Source organism: Pristiophorus japonicus, chromosome 1, assembly GCF_044704955.1.
Source record: "Pristiophorus japonicus isolate sPriJap1 chromosome 1, sPriJap1.hap1, whole genome shotgun sequence".
Lineage (NCBI taxonomy): Eukaryota > Metazoa > Chordata > Chondrichthyes > Pristiophoridae > Pristiophorus > Pristiophorus japonicus.
Window position 1 is genome coordinate 313,832,623 of NC_091977.1, and position 18,070 is coordinate 313,850,692.

General features: G+C 43.7%; 1 protein-coding gene across 3 annotated transcripts in view; it reads right to left on the reverse strand.

The window, feature by feature from the left end:
- ctdp1 (CTD (carboxy-terminal domain, RNA polymerase II, polypeptide A) phosphatase, subunit 1) overlaps positions 1-18,070 on the reverse strand; it is a 385,081-nt gene that overhangs the window by 260,076 nt on the left and 106,935 nt on the right. For all 3 annotated transcript variants that reach the window (XM_070888570.1, XM_070888569.1, XM_070888571.1), the window contains one exon: positions 2,493-2,634. In XM_070888570.1, the coding sequence (XP_070744671.1) occupies positions 2,493-2,634 (142 nt within the window). The remainder of the gene's footprint in view (positions 1-2,492; positions 2,635-18,070) is intronic.

The following is an 18,070-nucleotide window of genomic DNA, read 5'->3' on the forward strand; positions in this document are numbered from 1 at the left end:
CTTAAATCACATTACTTTATGATCCAGAAGAGGACAGGGAATTGTCAAATCCACTGCAAGCTTCGAAAAGCTTAATAATCTAATCAAAAATAAATAAAATAATTGAATGTGGTAACCCGGTTATTAATTACCCATGGCCCCAACTACCCAACTTGGAGTAGAGTTTCCGCTTTGGCCACAATCGGCGATCCGGGCACAAAGTGTGCTAGTTCTGAGAAGTGTTTTTTCTCTCAAGTTTCTGTCAAACTCATTTGCATATCGCCAAATGTAAAATTTGCCACGAACCAGCACGATCAGACAGCGTTTTAGAATGTAATTTTTTGGATAATATTTTGGGGAAAAAATGTTCTTTAAAAAATATTCCTCTATCTAGTTAAGAGTGGTAACCTGGTGCAGTTTAATTAATATAGCTGAAAATGGTTTATCACAAAAAATAAGCAATTTTTATCAGTATCTAGTCCTCCACCGTGTGAGTAACCCGAATTTAAATAACTGAAAATGACTTAAAAAAAACGATAGAACTATTTGCTAGTTATTTGGTGTACAGTAGTCAGTTTTTTAGTAAATTTTTAAAATATATATATTCAAAAGCTTTTAAAATGTGCCTATTAGTGTACTTGCGCCCAAAATAAAAGTTTAATTTGAAGAGCCTCCTTGAAGGCCCGCAAACGGGCACAATTAGATGAAACTTGCCATGGTGATTAATACGATCTGGGGATGTGTCCCGTTTTGTGGGCTTCTCGCGGATGTTTTTTTTTTAAACGCAAAAGATTGCGGAAACTCGATTTGCGTTGGTCGTAATTTCGATCTTTTGCGCTGGTTTGAGCTAAAAAAAGACAACGCAACCTAGCGGAAACCCCGGGTCAGTGTATCTTGGGCTGAAGGTTATATACTTCCACATAACCACAGCTCTTGCACCATTTGCATTCTGAACATCATGGAGTGTGAATGTATTAGTCATGTCGGAGATGGAGAGAAGTAGTGCTCAAAGGTAACTGATGACACAAAGGTTTATTCACACCTCATCTAGATGATGAAAAGCAAACAGCAGGCATGTTTTGGACATTAACAAGAACCTGCAATATTTCTGTCCTCTCCTTTAGAGATCTTTGACACAATGTCAAAGAAATCAGAGTCATTATCAAACGGTGTTATATGCAGCCCTAGTAACAGGTTTTCAACTGTCAAAGCATATAAAATGCTACACATTAATACATTTTTAAGGTGGCATCACTGAATACATAGAATAGGTTCACCGTGACATTTTCCTGCATATGTCAATATTTTAACTATTTTTTAACATGTAATAGACATGCATTATCAATGATTTTTCACCAGCAGACAACCTGCAAGAAGCTTTGAATTCCTGACAAAGGTAGTTAAAAGCTGTACTCAGTGGGGAAAAAAAAAACATTGCAAATAACTAATCACTCAAAGACATGGGGTCAGCTTCCACATGTATGCTGACAACACCCAGCTCCACCTCTCCCAACCCCTCCACTGCCTCTTTGTTGTCAGATGGTTCCCGTCTTGGACGAGCTGTAATTTCCTCCAGTTAAACATTGGGAAGACAGAAGCCATGGTCTTTAGTCCTTGCCGCAAACTCCATACCTTTGCCACCAATTCCATCCCCCTTCCTGGCCATCGTCCCCAGTTGAACCAGACTGCTCACAACATTGGCGTCTTATTCAACACCAAACTGAGTATCCCACGTCATATCCTCACACTTCCACCTCTGCCTATATTTCAGCCCATCCGTTGCTACAACAATCATCACTGCTTTAGTCGCCTCCACACTCAACTATTCCAATGCTCTCCTCAACCAGCCTCCACCCTCCGTAAACTTCAGATCATCTAAAACTATGCTGGTCATATTCTACCATGGACTAAGTCATGCTAACCAATCCCCCTGATCTTGTTGACCTAATACAAAAGCAAAATACTGCGGATGCTGAAATCTGAAAAAAAAACACAAAATGCTGGAAATCTCAGCAGGTCAAGTAGCATCTGTGGAGAGAAAGAGAGTTAACGTTTCAGGTCTGTAATCCTTCGTCAGAACCTTGTTGACCTACATTGGCTACTGGTCCCCCAACACCTTAAATTTAAAATTCTCACCCTCGAGTTCAAACCTTTTCAGGGCCTTGCACCTCCCTATCACTGTTACCTCGTACAGCCTACAAACCACAAAGAGCTCTGCATTCCTCCAATTTTGGCCTCTTGTGCATTCCGGACTTCCTTCGCCCAACCGTTGGTGGTCGTGCTTTTAGCCACCTAGACCCCAAGCTAGAATTCTATCCCGAAACCAATGTGTGTCTCTACCTGCTGTCCTCCTTCAAGACCCTTTAAAACTCACCTCTTTCACTAAGCTTTCGGTCACCCTCCACTAATATCTCCTTCTTTGGCTTGGTGTCCAATTTTGTCTGATTATGCCTGTGTGAAGCGCTTTTTCTACATTAAAAGGCACTTGTATAGATGCAAATTGTTGTGTTTACCTTGGAGTTTTGACATAGTCTTCTTTCAACGGGAATAACTTTTCATCAACTCTTTCCCAACGTTCTAGACAGCTCCATAACCAGTCTGGATTTACCACATGAAGATGTTTACACGCTTGCGCCTGCCGAACTTTTTCCGTTCCTGCAATGATAAGAAAGTCTTTCTATTATCAAACTGTGCTGAAATATAAACAGCCGATACAGAAACTGCATACCAATCACCATATAATCCCTTAATATCGCTGTCCATAGCTCGCCACAGCTGCAAACCAATAATTCCCTTGTAGCTTCATTAAATAGACAAATCTGCCCAAAAAGATCAGCAGCCTATAGTGTATCAGTCTAGAGCTACACGTAATCCACATGATACACAAATCAGGATGACAATTTTCTTTCCACTTTTTCTCGTTCTTTTAAGCCTTTTGACGGTGGCTCAGTGGGTAGCACTCTTGCCTCTGAGTCAGAAGGTTGTAGATTCAAGTCCCACTCCAGGGATTTGAGCACACAAATCTTGGCTAACACTCCAGTGCAGTACTGAGGGAGTGCCACACTGTCGGAGGTGCCATCTTTCGGATGAGACGTTAAACTGAGGCCCCGTCTGCCCTCTCAGGTGGATGTAAAAGATCCCATGGCACTATTTCGTAGAAGAGCAGGGGAGTTTATTCCCGGGGTCCTGGCCATTATTTATCCATCAAACAACAAAAGAAAAAAACCCAGATTATCTGATTTATCACATTGCTGTTTATGGGAGTTTGCTGCGTGCAAGCCGGCTGCTGTGTTTCCCCACATTACAACAGTGACTACACTCCAAAAGTACTTCATTGGCTGTAAAGCGCTTTGAGATGTCCAATGATCATGAAATGCGCTATATAAATGCAAGTCTTTCTTTTTTGTTTATGTTTCTTCTACCTTCAACATTTTTCATCTTTTTATTATATATATTTTTTTAAGTCTTTCTTGTCCTTTGTAGCATTTTCTTTCAATATTTTGATTTGTTTCTTAACAATGTTTCTCCCCACATTTCTATCCATCAAAAATTAAAAAACTCAAATGCCAATGAACAATGAACAGCAGAACAAAATAAAGTGGTGCCCAACTCGAGACGATCCTCACAACAGTCTCTTGATTTGAGAGTCAGGACAATGTCGCCCACACAAACATCTCCATGGTTATTAATGTGACCATCCGATAGGTCTACTTATGTAACAGGAATAGTCTGGTCAGTACGTGACTCTAAGTTTGAAGATTCAAGATTATTTAATGTAACTCGAACTAGTTACACGAAAAATCTATTTAATATTCACAAATTAATCTACCAAGAAAAGTGCACAATAATTCCACTAATTTATCATTTAAAACAAAACTGTATTAACACTAGAGGCTGCTCTAACATCTCTGGGGCTTGAGTTCAAACCCTCAGTCTTCTCGCTGTAAAGGTCCTGTGTGAAGTGAGTGTGCACAGTTCAGTCCAGTTCCTAGTGAACATGCGCTGACAGCAAAAAAACTGCGCTAATTTGGGACCAACTGACCATCTCACTCAGCAAAGCTACAGGACGGCTAGAGTGAAGAATGGAAAAGGTGTCACACTGAGGTTGCGACAGGGAGCGTAACTCTGCCTAGCTGAACTAGCCGTTTGCAACTTTGGTGTCGTATCTGATCCAGAGATGAGCTTCCGACCACACAGCCACTCCAACACCGCCTAATTCCACCTCCACAATGTAGTGCGTCCGACCACACAGCCACTCCAACACCGCCTAATTCCACCTCCACAATGTAGTGCGACTCCTCCCCTGCCTCAGCTCACCGGACGCTGAAACCCTCATTCAGGCCTATCTTACCTCTAGACTTTGACTATTACAACGCCTTGCCGGCTCGCCTCCCACCTTCCACTCTCCACAAACTTGAGCTCAACCAAAACTATGCTGCCCCTATCCTAACTCGCACCAAGTCCCGTTCACCCATCACCCCTGCGCTCGATGGCCTACATGTCCAGCAATGCCTCAATTTTAAAATTCTGATCCTCATGTACAAATCCCTCCATGGCCTCACCCCTCTCCATCTCTGTAACCTCCTCCAACCCTACAACTTGCCGTGATCTCCACACTCCTCCAATTCTGGCCTCTGGCGCAGCCCCAATTTTCATCATTCTATTACTGGCTGTGTCTTAGGCTGCCCAGACCCGAAGCTCTGGAATTCCCTCACTAAACCTCTCCACTTCTCCTACTTGAAGATGCTCCTTCGGCTACAAGATCCTTTGACCAAGCTTTCGGTCATCTGTCCCAATATCTCCTTATGTGACTTGCTGTCAAATCTTGTTTGATAACACTCCTGTGAAGCACCTGGTGATGTTTTGCTAGGTTAAAGGTGCTATATAAATGCAAGTTGTTGCTGTGGCATGGTGGATATCTGAAATGGGAAGAGTTCCATCTCCTAACACTAACATCCCTCACGCAAATAAGCACAAGATTTAACGCATCAGACATTACTGCAACACAACCCAGCACTGATTTAAAATAAAAATAGAAAATGCTGGAAATGCACATCGAATCAATCAGTATCTGAAAGAGAAAGATAGGTTAACATTTTAGTTGAAAGGCTTCAAATCAGTCAGCCAATTCTGATGAAGGGTTTCTTCTAAAACATTAACCAATCTTTCTCCTTTCAGATTTTGATTTACCCATTGTGCATTTCCAACAAAATTTGTTTTTATTTTACATTTCAGCATTCCGACTTTCTCTTTTTATAGATAGCCATTTAATTGAATCAGATTTCAAAAATTAGGTTTAGGTACTATTTAGTAGACATCAAAGAATGTTATGGCTAAGGCGATGATTCAATTTTTGAAATAATTGTTGACATTTTTAATGCTCTGTTATTGTAATGGTTTATAGGAACACAGTCACAGGAGTAGGCCATTGAGTAACTGGAGCCTTTTCCGCCATTTAATGGCATCATGACTGATCTGGGGCCTAACTCCATATGCCTGTATGCCTGCCATTGCCTCATATCCCCAAATACCTTTGGTTAACAAAAATCTATCAATCTCAGATTTAAAATTAACAATTGACCCAGCATTAACTACTGTGTACAGGAGAGTGTTCCAAACTTCTACCACTCATTGCTTGTAGAAGTGTTTCCTAACCACGCCTGAAAGATCTGGTTCTCACTTTTAGGCTATGTCCCCTAGTTCCAGACACCCCAACCATCAGAAATAGTTTCTCTCTATCTACCCTATAAGTCCCCCTATAAAATCTTGAAAACTTCGATCAAATCACCCTCTCCAACCAGCGTCTTACCACAAACATAAGCTAATTACTTCCAATATTCTCCTGTGTCTCACATATAACATGACTTCACACTAGAATCTAAACTCCAATATCACCCACTATCTCCACATCCCATGGCCAAGAGACTAGCAATGGCAAGAGGTCTAGATATTGGATGATTTCAAATTTTGTAGGAGACTATAGTCTGAACTATATCTTGTGTCAGTTTAACAGATAGACTTGATCCAAAGCATGCTTACTTGTCTGATGTTAAAGTGCCACTCTGCACAAGTAGAACAATCTATCTGTGATACAGGGCTTGTTCTCCTCAAAATCAAGGGCGTTTCTGTCACTTGAAAATGTAATTGCAGACAACATAGAGAGAGAGATTAGCAGTTCCACTAAATTTGGGAAGTGATTGAAAAGATAATTGGTGTTCAGGGCTGAGGAACAGCAACTTCCTTAACTCAGGGGTTTTCTTCAATAAAGGAGTCTCTGGGGAAGAATTATCAGCAGGAAAGGAAGCTGATGCAGGTTTTTTTCCACATGATAGATGAAGTTGAATCTTGGGATTCTGCGACTGCACATTCCAACATAACTGCAGTCCCTTTAAACCAGAATGCGCTATTATTGACACAAATAACATTTTCCCCAACTCAAAAGTTGCCAGTACTGTTGCATCAAATTACTTTTGTCAAGAGACTTTAATGTGGAAAATCAACTTAAATTGAAATTCATACAAACTTCAATGCATGAATATAGCAAAATCAGAGTTCAAATTTCCTGATTTACAGCATAGAAATCTGTTATGCTCAAGCTGTTGTAAATGAGTGTGTGCGTGCGGGCGGTGGGGGGGGAGTTAGGTGTTGAATGACAATCATTTGCATACATTGCTTCTTGTTGCATGCATAGAATGACATACAATATACAGTACAGAAACAGGTCATTCAGCTCAGCTAGTCTGTGCTGCTGTTTATACTCACAGAAAGCATCTAAGTTATACTGCTTAAACAACTTCCTGTTGGCTTCCACATTCTAACCACTCTCCGAGTAAAAAACTTTCTCCGTATTTCCCTATTGGATTTACTAGTACCTACCTTGCATTTATGGCCCCTAGTTACTGCATGCATATCTCCATTTTGAAATAAATGTAAATGTTTTCATCAAGGTTGAGTTCAAAATTCAATATACAAACCTTATACTGCAAAGATTCAAAATTGCAATGATCGGGGACCTACTATGGACTAACTTGTAGGTATTTATTCAAATACAAAAGCAAAATACTGCGGATATTGGAATCTGAAATAAAAACAGAAAATGCTGGAAATCTCAGCAGGTGAGGCAGTATCTGTGGAGAGTGTTAACATTTCAGGTCTGTGACCCATATGATGAAAGGGGATTCCCTACAGTGAACTGCTGTGGTGTCAACAAGCTGTTTAAGCAGCCAATCAAAAGGCAGAATTCTCACAGACAGCAGTGAACAAGGAAGTGAGTAAGTTCTTAAAATTCTAACCTTTTAAAAAAAAATGTTAGAGAGAACAAAACAAAGATTGAGATTCTCCCAAGGGCAAAAGGCAAACCTGAAATAAAGATGGACAAATGTTAAAAAGTGTTACTTTTTTTTGGAAAAGTAGCAAAAATATTTTAATTTTTTAAATTAAAATGGACAAATTTTACACTGCACAAAATTAAAATTTATTTTCTAGGCCCTTAACATTTGTTTAGCAATATTAGCGCTGTCAAAATCCCAGTTACACCTAACCCCTTTGGGTTTAACTTTTAACGTGGAATTTAACAGCGTACTTACTGAAGAAGAGCTGATGTTTGTGTCACTTGCAATGATTTGGCTCATTGCACAGATTGCCAGCTCTGGGGTGGGGGTTGCACAGTGCAGCCTGTTTCCGAACTGTCAATAACTGATTGCAACTTCAGGATTTCCGCTGGCACTTGTGTATGTGCCAAATTCCGAAGTTGCGATCAGTTTCAAAGACAAAATGGCAGCGAATGCTGCCAGTTTGCCGTCATCCCGATCGCAAATTACAGGCCAATATCCTACAGTCTCCGGCGGCAAGGGGTCATAACCAGCTACAAGCTCAAGGAACAGCACCTCATCTTTCCATATACGTTTTACAACCTTCTGACCACAACATTGAGTTCAACAACTTTAGATCACAATCATTGCTCTCATTTTTTCCAGACAGCAAGTGCTGGTCATGATTTTGGGGTTGCCATTTACAACTCATCTGGACCCATCTTTTGTTTCTTTACTTGTCTCATTGCCAACCCCTTTCCCTCTCACCATCATCCTTTTGTCATTTAATCACAGACATTTCCTCCCCTCCCCTTTCCCTGGCTCTGCATTTTCTTACAAACTGTTAAATCTCCAACTTCTTCCAGTTCTGATGAAAGGCCATCATACTGAAACGTTAACTGTTCCTCTCTCCACAGGTGCTGCATTTTCTGTTTTTACACCATGTATTAATCTAATTAAAGGCTTTGGAGAGCAAAAAAAATTACATAAACTTTAAATGTAAACTCCGAGAGCACCAAATAACACAGTTATCTGCATCACCAGATGAGATTATTCCCTTGAAATCACTCTAGAATATCTGTTCTTTTGGTGTGGTTGAGGAGGAGCTTCATTCAGTTTTTGTGCCAAGAATTGGTGCTTTCAGAATTAATGATATATGGTTCTTCACACAAAAGAACAATTGGTATTAGTACAAGTTTATCAAGAACCAATTTGGCAGGTACACTATAGATCTTTTTACATACTACATTTATTTACATTATTTACATGCCACCAATGATCAAAGATCCATACATCTGGGTGATTTTGATGAAAAACAGCAAGAGTTTATGACCTACAACAATCTCAGGGGACTAACAAAGAGTCAATTATTGCACAGCCCATGAATAAAAATGGATTTCTTGAAGTCTCCAGTACAACTTCTGTGTAGAAATCCTGCAGAAGTAAACTGATAGCAATGGGAAGTCAAGCAGCAGTTCATCACCAAGCGACTCAACCATTGCTTTCAGATTACTCAGCAAATTTACAACATGCAATCAATATTCACCCAACAAATTCTACAACCTTTTTTACAAAGCAAGTAATGAATATATATATCAGCCATGATGGGTAAAATTGCACCCTATGTCACGAGTCAAGGTTTCTCCTGCAACTTTTCTTTGATGAATCCTGTGTACCAGAAAAACAATCTTTCATTCCGAAGATACACTTATCGGGTTATGAGCACATCTTTCTCAGCAGCCCTCTCGCACGAAACAACCATCGCAAAGAAACTGATGGCCTGAATGAAATTGATATACACGGTATTTACAAAGACATGTTGTATACTACTATTAATCCATTTTATGATGCTCAAACTTTTATACTTCCTTATATGTTAATCACACTTCATTTTAAATGATATTCTGCAGTACTGAATAACACAGATCAAAAATGCAGGGACTCAAGATAGCGGTTCACAGCAGTCATAAAAAAGCCTACAAACTAGGGTATAACGGTTCCAACATCACATCTCTAGCAGAAAGTATATTCGAGATAGTTCTCGAATTCCTAATAGGTATAATGTTGCGAAATCGGAAATCTCGGGACCGAGGCTGTTGGATATGAATAAAGAGTCTGACTGGATACTGTGAACTCAAAGTAAAGTGTGACCATAGTCTTTTATTGCAGGTTTCCAGAGTGCCTCTCCAGCCTGTGAGGTCTCCTTAAGTACCTGTGCTCCCAAGGGATTTTGGGATACATAACACTCCCCACCTCCCCCCCGCCCCAAAGTCAACAGTGTAACTATTCACAAAGTAAGTCGATCTGGTTGATCGGCTCGGTGCAAATGCTGGTTTTGGTGAATCATTTGTTGGGCCCTCGCTGGGCTGCTGTGCAGCTGGCCTTCCTGGTGTGGTGAGGCCTGCTGGGCTGCTGCGGATCTGCTTCGTGGACAACCGCAGTGTCCGGTTGCCACTGGTGTGTATGTTGGGGGGTCAAAAAAGGTAGGGTCCAAAGTGGGTTGCTCAGGATAGTCCACGAATCTGAGTTTGATTTGGTCCAAGAGTTTCCGGTGAATGAGTGCATTTGAAAGTTTGACCCGAAACACCCTGCTCCCCTCTTTGGCCACAATAGTGCCGGGAATCCACTTGGGACCTTGTCCATAATTCAATACAAATACAGGATCATTGATTTCAATTTCGTGAGACACATTTGCGCTATGATATGTACTTTGTTGAAGCTGCCTGCTCTCTACCTGTTCATGTAGATCAGGGTGAACTAATGAGAGCCTTGTCTTAAGTGCCCTTTTCATGAGTTCAGCAGGTGGGATCCCAGTGTGTGAGTGGGGTCTTGTGCGGTAGCTAAGCAGAACGCGGGATAGGCGAGTCTGCAGTGAGCCTTCAGTTACCCTCTTCAAGCCCTACTTGATAGTTTGCCCTGCTCCCTTTGCCTGACCATTGGATGCTGGTTTGAACGAGGCAGATGTAACATGTTTGATCCCGTTACGGGTCATGAACTCATTGAACTCGGCACTGGTAAAGCATGGCCCGTTGTCACTCACAAAGACATCAGGTAGTCCGTGCGTGGCAAACGTGGCCCGCAGGCTTTCAGTGGTGGCAGCAGACGTGCTTGCCGACATTATCTCACATTCAATCCATTTGGAGTACGCATCTACAACCACAAGGAACATTTTACCCAAAAATGGGCCTGCATAGTCAACATGGACCGTGGACCACGGATTGGAGGGCCAGGACCATAAACTTAGTGGTTCCTCCCTGGGTGCATTGCTTAACTGTTAGCATGTGTTACATCTGTGCACAAAGGTCTCTAAGCCCGCATCGATACCGGGCCACCACATGTGGGATCTGGCTATCGCTTTCATCATTACAATGCCTGGGTGGGTACTGTGGAGGTCACTGATGAAAATGTCCCTGCCTTTCTTGGGGACCAATACCCGATTGACCCACAGAAGGCAGTCTGCCTGTATGGACATTTCATCTTTGCGCCGCTGGTACGGCTTTATCTCTTCCTGCATTTCCACTGGAACACTGGACCCGCTCCCGTGAAGCACACAATTTATTACTAGGGACAGTAAGGGATCCTGGCTCGCCTAGGTTCTAATCTGTCGGGCTGTGATGGGTGATGGCTCACTCTTGAATGTTTCTATAACCATGACTAAATCTGCGGGCTGCACCATTTCCACCCCCATGGTGGGCAATGGCAGCCTACTGAGAACATCGGCAGTTTTCTGTGCCTGGCCTGTGGCGGATGGCGTAGTTGTATGCAGACGTGAGCGTCCACCTCTGGATGCGGGCCGATGTAAAGGGGAGAGTATTTATCCCCTTACTCTCGGAAAACAGGGATATTAGTGGCTTATGGTCCGTTTCCAATTCAAATTTGAGCCCAAACAGATATTGATGCATTTTCTTTACGTCATAGACGCTAACGCATCTTTTTCGATCATGCTGTAGCTTCTCTCAGCCTTAGACATACTTCTGGATGCATAAGCAACCGGTTGCAATTTCCCAGATTCATTAGCTTGTTGCAATACACACCCGATGCCATACGACGACGCATCACATGCTAGTACCAAACGCTTACATGGATCATACAACACAAGCAATTTGTTTGAGCATAACAATTTTCTAGCTTTTACAAAGGCATTTTCTTGGCTTTTGCCCCATGCCCATTCGTCTCCTTTATGCTGTAAGACGTGCAGTGGTTCTAACAGTGTGCTGACACCTGGTAAGAAGCTACCAAAGTAGTTCAGGAGTCCTAGAAATGACCGCAGCTCCGTCACTGCGTTCTGCGGCCTCGGTGTGTTCTCGATTGCCTCAGTCTTCGAATCGGTGGGCCTGATGCCGTCCACCGCGATTCTTCTCCCCAGGAACTCCACTTCAGGTGCCAGGAAAACGCACTTCGAGCGTTTCAACCTGAGCCCCACGCGGTTGAGTCGACTAAGAATCTCCTGCAGGTTCTGCAGATGCTCGACTGTGTCCCGACCTGTAACCAAGATATCGTCCTGGAAGACCACCGTGCGTGGGACCGACTTCAGTAAGCTTTTCGTGTTTCTCTGGAATATTGCCGCGGCTGATCGAATTCCAAACGGGCATCTGTTATAAAAGAAGAGACCTTTGTGCGTGTTGATGCAGGTGGGGTCCTTCGATAATTCCTCCAGCTCTTGCATCATGTAGGCCGAGGTCAAGTCCAGCTTCGTGAACATCTTTCCTGCCGCCAGTCTTTGGTAGTGGGTATTGATCCTGCAGGGAGAAACGATTGAGAGTTACTCTGTAATCACCACAGATTCTGACGGCGCCGTCTCCCTTGAGGACTGGAACAATCGGACTGGCCCATTTGTTGAATTCGATCGGCGAAATGATGCCCTCTCGTTGCAGCCGGTCCAGCTTGATCTCTACCCTTTCTCTCATAATGTACGATACTGCTCTCGCCTTGTGATGGATGGGTCGCGCCCCCGGAATTAGGTGGATCTGCACTTTTGCTCCTTGGAATTTCCCGATGCCTGATTTGAACAGCGAAGGGAACTTGTTTAAGACCTGGGCACACGAAGTGTCATCAGCAGACGAGAGCGCTCGGACGTCATCCCAATTCCAGCATATCTTTCCCAGCCAGCTCCTGACGAGCAGCGTGGGACCAGCGCCCGGTACCACCCAGAGTGGTAGCTTGTGCACCACTCCATCGTAGGAGACCTTTACAGTAGCACTGCCGATTACGGGAATTGGTCCCTTTGTGTAATTTCTCATTTTCGTGCAAATGAGAGTCAAGACTGGCCTTGAGGCCTTGCTGCACCACAATTTATCGAAAATCTTTTTGCTCACAATGGACTGGCTCGCGCCCATGTCCAGCTCCATTGACACCGGGAGTCCATTTAATTCAACCTTCAGCATTATCAGGGGACACTTTGTAGTAAATATGTGCACCCCATATACCTCTGCCTCCTCGGTCTGAGGCTCTGATTCGTCGTGATCCGCCGTTGATCTGTCCTCCTCTGCAACATGGTGGTTTGCAGGATTAACAGGGTTTGCAGCTCGCCTGCACATACGTTGGAGGTGTCCCATTGTTCCACAGCCCTTACAAACGTACCCTTTGAAGCGGCATGAATGGAAACACTGATCACCCCCACAGTGCCAACAAGGTGTTAATGGCCTTGCATTTATCACCCTTGATTGTGAACTGAGACATCTGCAGACGTACAGCTGCAGGCATGTGGGGCCTGCCCGGTACGTTGCGATTTGAAAACATCACCACTTTGTTCATAGTACTTTTGGCAGCACTCGTATGCTGAGAGATTTGCTTAGTATTGTCATTGGTGGCAATGAACGCCTGGGCTATCGCTATGGCTTTACTCAAGGTTGAGGTCTCTACAGTCAAAAGTTTGCGAAGTATCACTTCATGGCGAATGTCAAGTATGAAAAAGTCTCTGAGCATGTGCTCCAAATGTCCTTCAAATTCGCAATGTCCTGCAAGGCATCTTAGCTCGGCGACATAACTCGTCACTTCCTGACCTTCAGACCTTTTGTAGGTGTAGAACTGGTACCTTGCCATCAGAACGCTTTCCTTCAGGTTCAGATGCTCCTGAACCAGTGTGCACAAATCATCATACGATTTCTCTGTGGGTTTTGCTAGAGCAAGCAGATTTTTCATGAGGCCATAAGTTGGTGCCCCGCAGACGGTGAGGAAAATCGCCCTTCCTTCCAGCTCATTGGCCATGTAGTATTGGTTGAGTCGCTCCACGAAGGTTTCCCAATCATCTCCCTCCGAGAATTTCTCCAGGATGCCCACTGTTCTCTGCATCGTTGGTTTCATCATCTGTATCACGTCGCCAGTTGTTGTATATGAATAAAGAGTCTGACTGGATACTGTGAGCTCAAAGTAAAGTGTGACCTTAGTCTTTTATTGCAGGTCTCCAGAGTGCCTCTCCTGACTGTCAGTCCTCCTTAAGTACCTGTGCTCCCAAGGGATTGTGGGATCCCTTGGGACTCCAGAGGATGAGCCCTCTGGTGGCTGTACAAGGTATATACAAGTTTACATACATAACAGAGGCCATTCCAGTTTTCAGGGTTTTTCCGGATTTTGGAGAAGAAAATTCGATGTCCCGAATCCTGAAACCCAGTGGACGATTTTTGGGTATTTCCGGATTTGTGCCGACTTTTGTGTACAGTTGGACCTCTCTGGCCCGGCACCCTCGGGACTTTACCGGTGCCAGAGCAGAGAATTTTCCGAACCGCGAGAGGTCACACTTACCAATACCGGTCAACAGCCCCCGGGCTCCCGAGAGTGTGTGCACGTGCCGAGAGCCTGTGGGTGTCTCCTTCAGCCGATCGCACTCATTAATTGACAGCCATTCTAGCCAATCGCTGAACACACGCCTGAATGTCTTTGCCCACTATCATGTTTTACTAAGAAAATGAAAGCTGCTTTAACAACTTTGAAGCCTCCTCTACTTTGTAGCAGTGTAAATATGCAGTATGGGCCCCATTCAGCCTCAACCGTACCTCCAATCCAGGGCAAATTCTGACCTCCCTCTAACTCTTGATTGCCAAGTTTGAATGGAGTACCGACATAATTCGATTGACAGCCGCTCCAGCCAATTGCCAAACACACTCACTGATTAGCTGGAGCGGCTGTCAATCAAAACTTTTCTTTTTTAAATAAACCCTCTTCTCCCTCAGGCCCGACTAATGCCAAACCACGGATGTTTCCAGATTAGAGTGTCCCGGACTATATCAATTTCATTCAGTCCTGTATTTCCAGATTTCGGAGCATTACATCCGACGGCCCAAATCCACAACCTCGAGGCCGGGCCACACCGGTTTGCATATTTTTTTAGATTCATGTTTGGAAAAAAGTATGGACAGCTTAAAAGTCCGGTTTTCGGGAAATATTTCCAGAATCCGGTCGGCTCTTGCAATCTGCACAATGTCCGGTTTTCGGACATTTCCGGTTTTTAGAACTCCGGATTTCAGACGTTCTACCTGTTAAACCCACGAAGGATGTCACCAAAGGCACAATAACTAATTTGAAATCTAAAGAAAGCCTTGCTGAGGACCCCTTTGCAAAATTCAAAGTTAGACATGGGATTAGCAAATATCTTTCTGATTCAATCGATTCTTCCTACTTTATTTTCCCTCTATCGGGGAAGCAGACTGGGGAGATAATTCTGAGAAAAATAGTGCAAAGGGGGCAAATCATCATTCAGTGTTTGCCACATCCACAGCCAGTGAGTTTACAATGCTTTGGCGATCATGTCATATTGAGCTCCCCTCCACCCCAAGCTATTGGCCTCGGTTAAAATCCAAGACAGAAAAATCAAGACAAATGGTAAACAATGAAACAACTTGCATTTATATACAACTTTAAGATAAGAACCTCACAAGTATTTCACTGAGGCATAATCAGACAAGAATGGACCTCGCCAAAAAATGGAGATATTCGGAGGGAGTGACCAAAAACTTGGTCGAAGAGGTGGATTTTAAGGAGGCCTTATAGAAACACAGAAAATAGGTGCAGGAGTAGGCCATTCGGCCATTCGAGCCTGCACCGCCATTCAATAAGATCATGGCTGTTCACTCCCTCAGTACCCCTTTCCTGCTTTCTCTCAATACCCCTTGATCTCCTTAGCCATAAGGGCCATATCTAACTCCCTATAGATCCAATGAACTGTCATCAACAACTCTCTGCGGCAGGGAATTTCACAGGTTAACAACTCTGAGTGAAGAAGTTTCTCCTCATCTCCGTCCTAAATGGCCTACCCATTAACCTAAGACTATGTCCCCTGGTTCTGGACTTCCCCAACATTGGGAACATTCTTCCCACATCTAACCTGTCCAGTCCTGTCAGAATCTTATACGTTTCTATGAGATCCCCTCTCATCCTTTTAAACTCCAGTGAATAAAGGCCCAGTTGATCCAGTCTCTCCTCATAGACAGTCCAGCCATCCCTGGAATCAGTCTGGTGAACCTTTGCTGCATGCCCTCAATAGCAAGAACGTCCTTCCTCAGATTAGGAGACCAAAACTGAACACAATATTCCAGGTGAGGCCTCACTAAGGCCCTGTACAACTGCAGTAAGACCTCCCCCTACTCCTATATTCAAATCCCCTAGCTATGAAGGCCAACATATCATTTGCCTTCTTCACCGCCCGCTGTACCTGCATGCCAACTTTCAATGACCGATGAACCATGACACCCAGGTCTCGTTGCACCTCCCCTTTTCCTAATCTGCCACCAAAAAGATAATATTCTGCCTTGGTGTTTTTGCCCCCAAAATGGATAACCTCACATTTATCCACATTATACTGCATCTGCCATGTATTTGCCCACTCACCTAACCTGTCCAAGTCACCCTGCAGCCTCTTAGCGTCCTCCTTACAGCTCACACCGCCACCCAGTTTAGTGTCATCTGCAAACTTGGAGATATTACACTCAATTCCTTCATCTAAATCATTAATGTATATTGTAAAGAGCTGGGGTCCCAGCACTGAGCCCTGCGGCACCCCACTAGTCACTGTCTGCCATTCTGAAAAGGACTAGTTTATCCCGACTCTCTGCTTCCTGTCTGCCAACCAGTTCTCTATCCACGTCAGTACATTACCCCCAATACCATGCGCTTTGATTGTGCAGACCAATCTCTTGTGCGGGACCTTATCAAAAGCCTTTTGAAAGTCCCGCACAAGAACACCACATCCACTGGTTCTCCCTTGTCCACTCTGCTAGTTACATCCTCAAAAAATTCCAGAAGATTCGTCAAGCATGATTTCCCTTTCATAAATCCATGCTGACTTGGATTGATCCTGTCACTGCTTTCTAAATGAAGGAGGGGCTTATAGGAGGAGAGGGAGGCAGAGAGGTTTAGGAAGGGAAATCCAGACTGTCATAGGCACTGCTACCAATGTTGGAGCAAAGGGAGCGGGGTAAAAACAAGAAGCTAGAATTAGAAGAGAAAGCTTGGGAGAGGGAATTTATAGGGCTGGAAGAGTTTACAGAGATAGGAAGGGGTGAGGTCATGAAGGGATTTAAACACAAACGGTGATAATTTGAGGCTTTGGTGGTCTGGGAGTTGATGTAGGCCAGCAGGGACAGGGATGATGGGTGAACAGGACCTAGTGCAGGATAGGATAAGGGCAGCAGAGCTTTGGATGAGCTGAGGGTGGAGAATGGATGGCTGGCCAGGGGGCTATTGGAATAGTCCAGTCTGGAGGTGACAAAGGCATGGAGGAGGTTTTCAGCAACAGATAGGCTGAGGCAGGGGCGGAGATGGTGATATTATAGAGGCAGAAGTAGGTAGTTTAAGCGATGGAGAGGATATGATGTCGGAAATGCAGCTTGGTGCCGAATAGCATGGCAAAACTGCGAAGAGACAGTTGAGCCTGAGACAGTGTGCAGGGAGGGAATTAAGTCGGTGGTAAGGATACAGGTCTCAAGCATATTAGGAGTCCAATTCTTATGTGGTATTTTAGAGTTAAAAAGGTGAGATTCCACCTAAAAATGAAAAAATGTTCTTGTGATATTTATCCACCCTAAGTAACTACCTTTCTTTATCTTGTTGAGCTCGATAGACAGCTGAACCTTGCTAAATTCAGATCGGTCATCAATAATTACTTAATGAAACACATCACTTCAAAATATGGCCAAAGATTACCAGCTGCTTGGAAACTAGTGGTGGGCGGCACAGCATATCAAGCACCAGAAGGCTGTGCAACACTTGTAGAATCACGTCCAAAGTCCCTACATCATCAGTCTAGCACTGTAAGGGGTCCGACATGGACCCTTGGCAGGGAACTCGACAGAATAAGACAAAAAGACCGAGAGTAACCTTAGGTCGTTTGCCCAGATCGCCTAGCATCAGTTACATAATAACATTGGCAGAGAATGGTGTACCATTTGGACTTAAGATCCTGATTTTGATGTTCCCTATTTGTTTCAGGGAATATTTAATGCTTTTTGACTATCTCTAAGGAAGTGCAGTCCAATGGCTAACTAGCACCAGAGCTGGTTCTACAACACTTTACCAGACTGGAATCTTGACTTTCAGAGTTGGCATCTGAGAGGAGTTCTCTGCTACGAGACTAGTAGTTTCCTGCTTGGAGGAATTGGGTGTAATCGCCCCTATTTTAAGTAGAATTCCACACTGACCATATATTCACACCAGTCAGTCACAATATTTTCCTGTCTCATCTAATCCATACCGATAGGGAGACAGGAGATGTTGTCCCAAACTTTGGCAATGAGAGGAGCTTAAGTTGCTCCCTAACTAGTGAAATGGTGCCATTCCTGGGGTTTTAT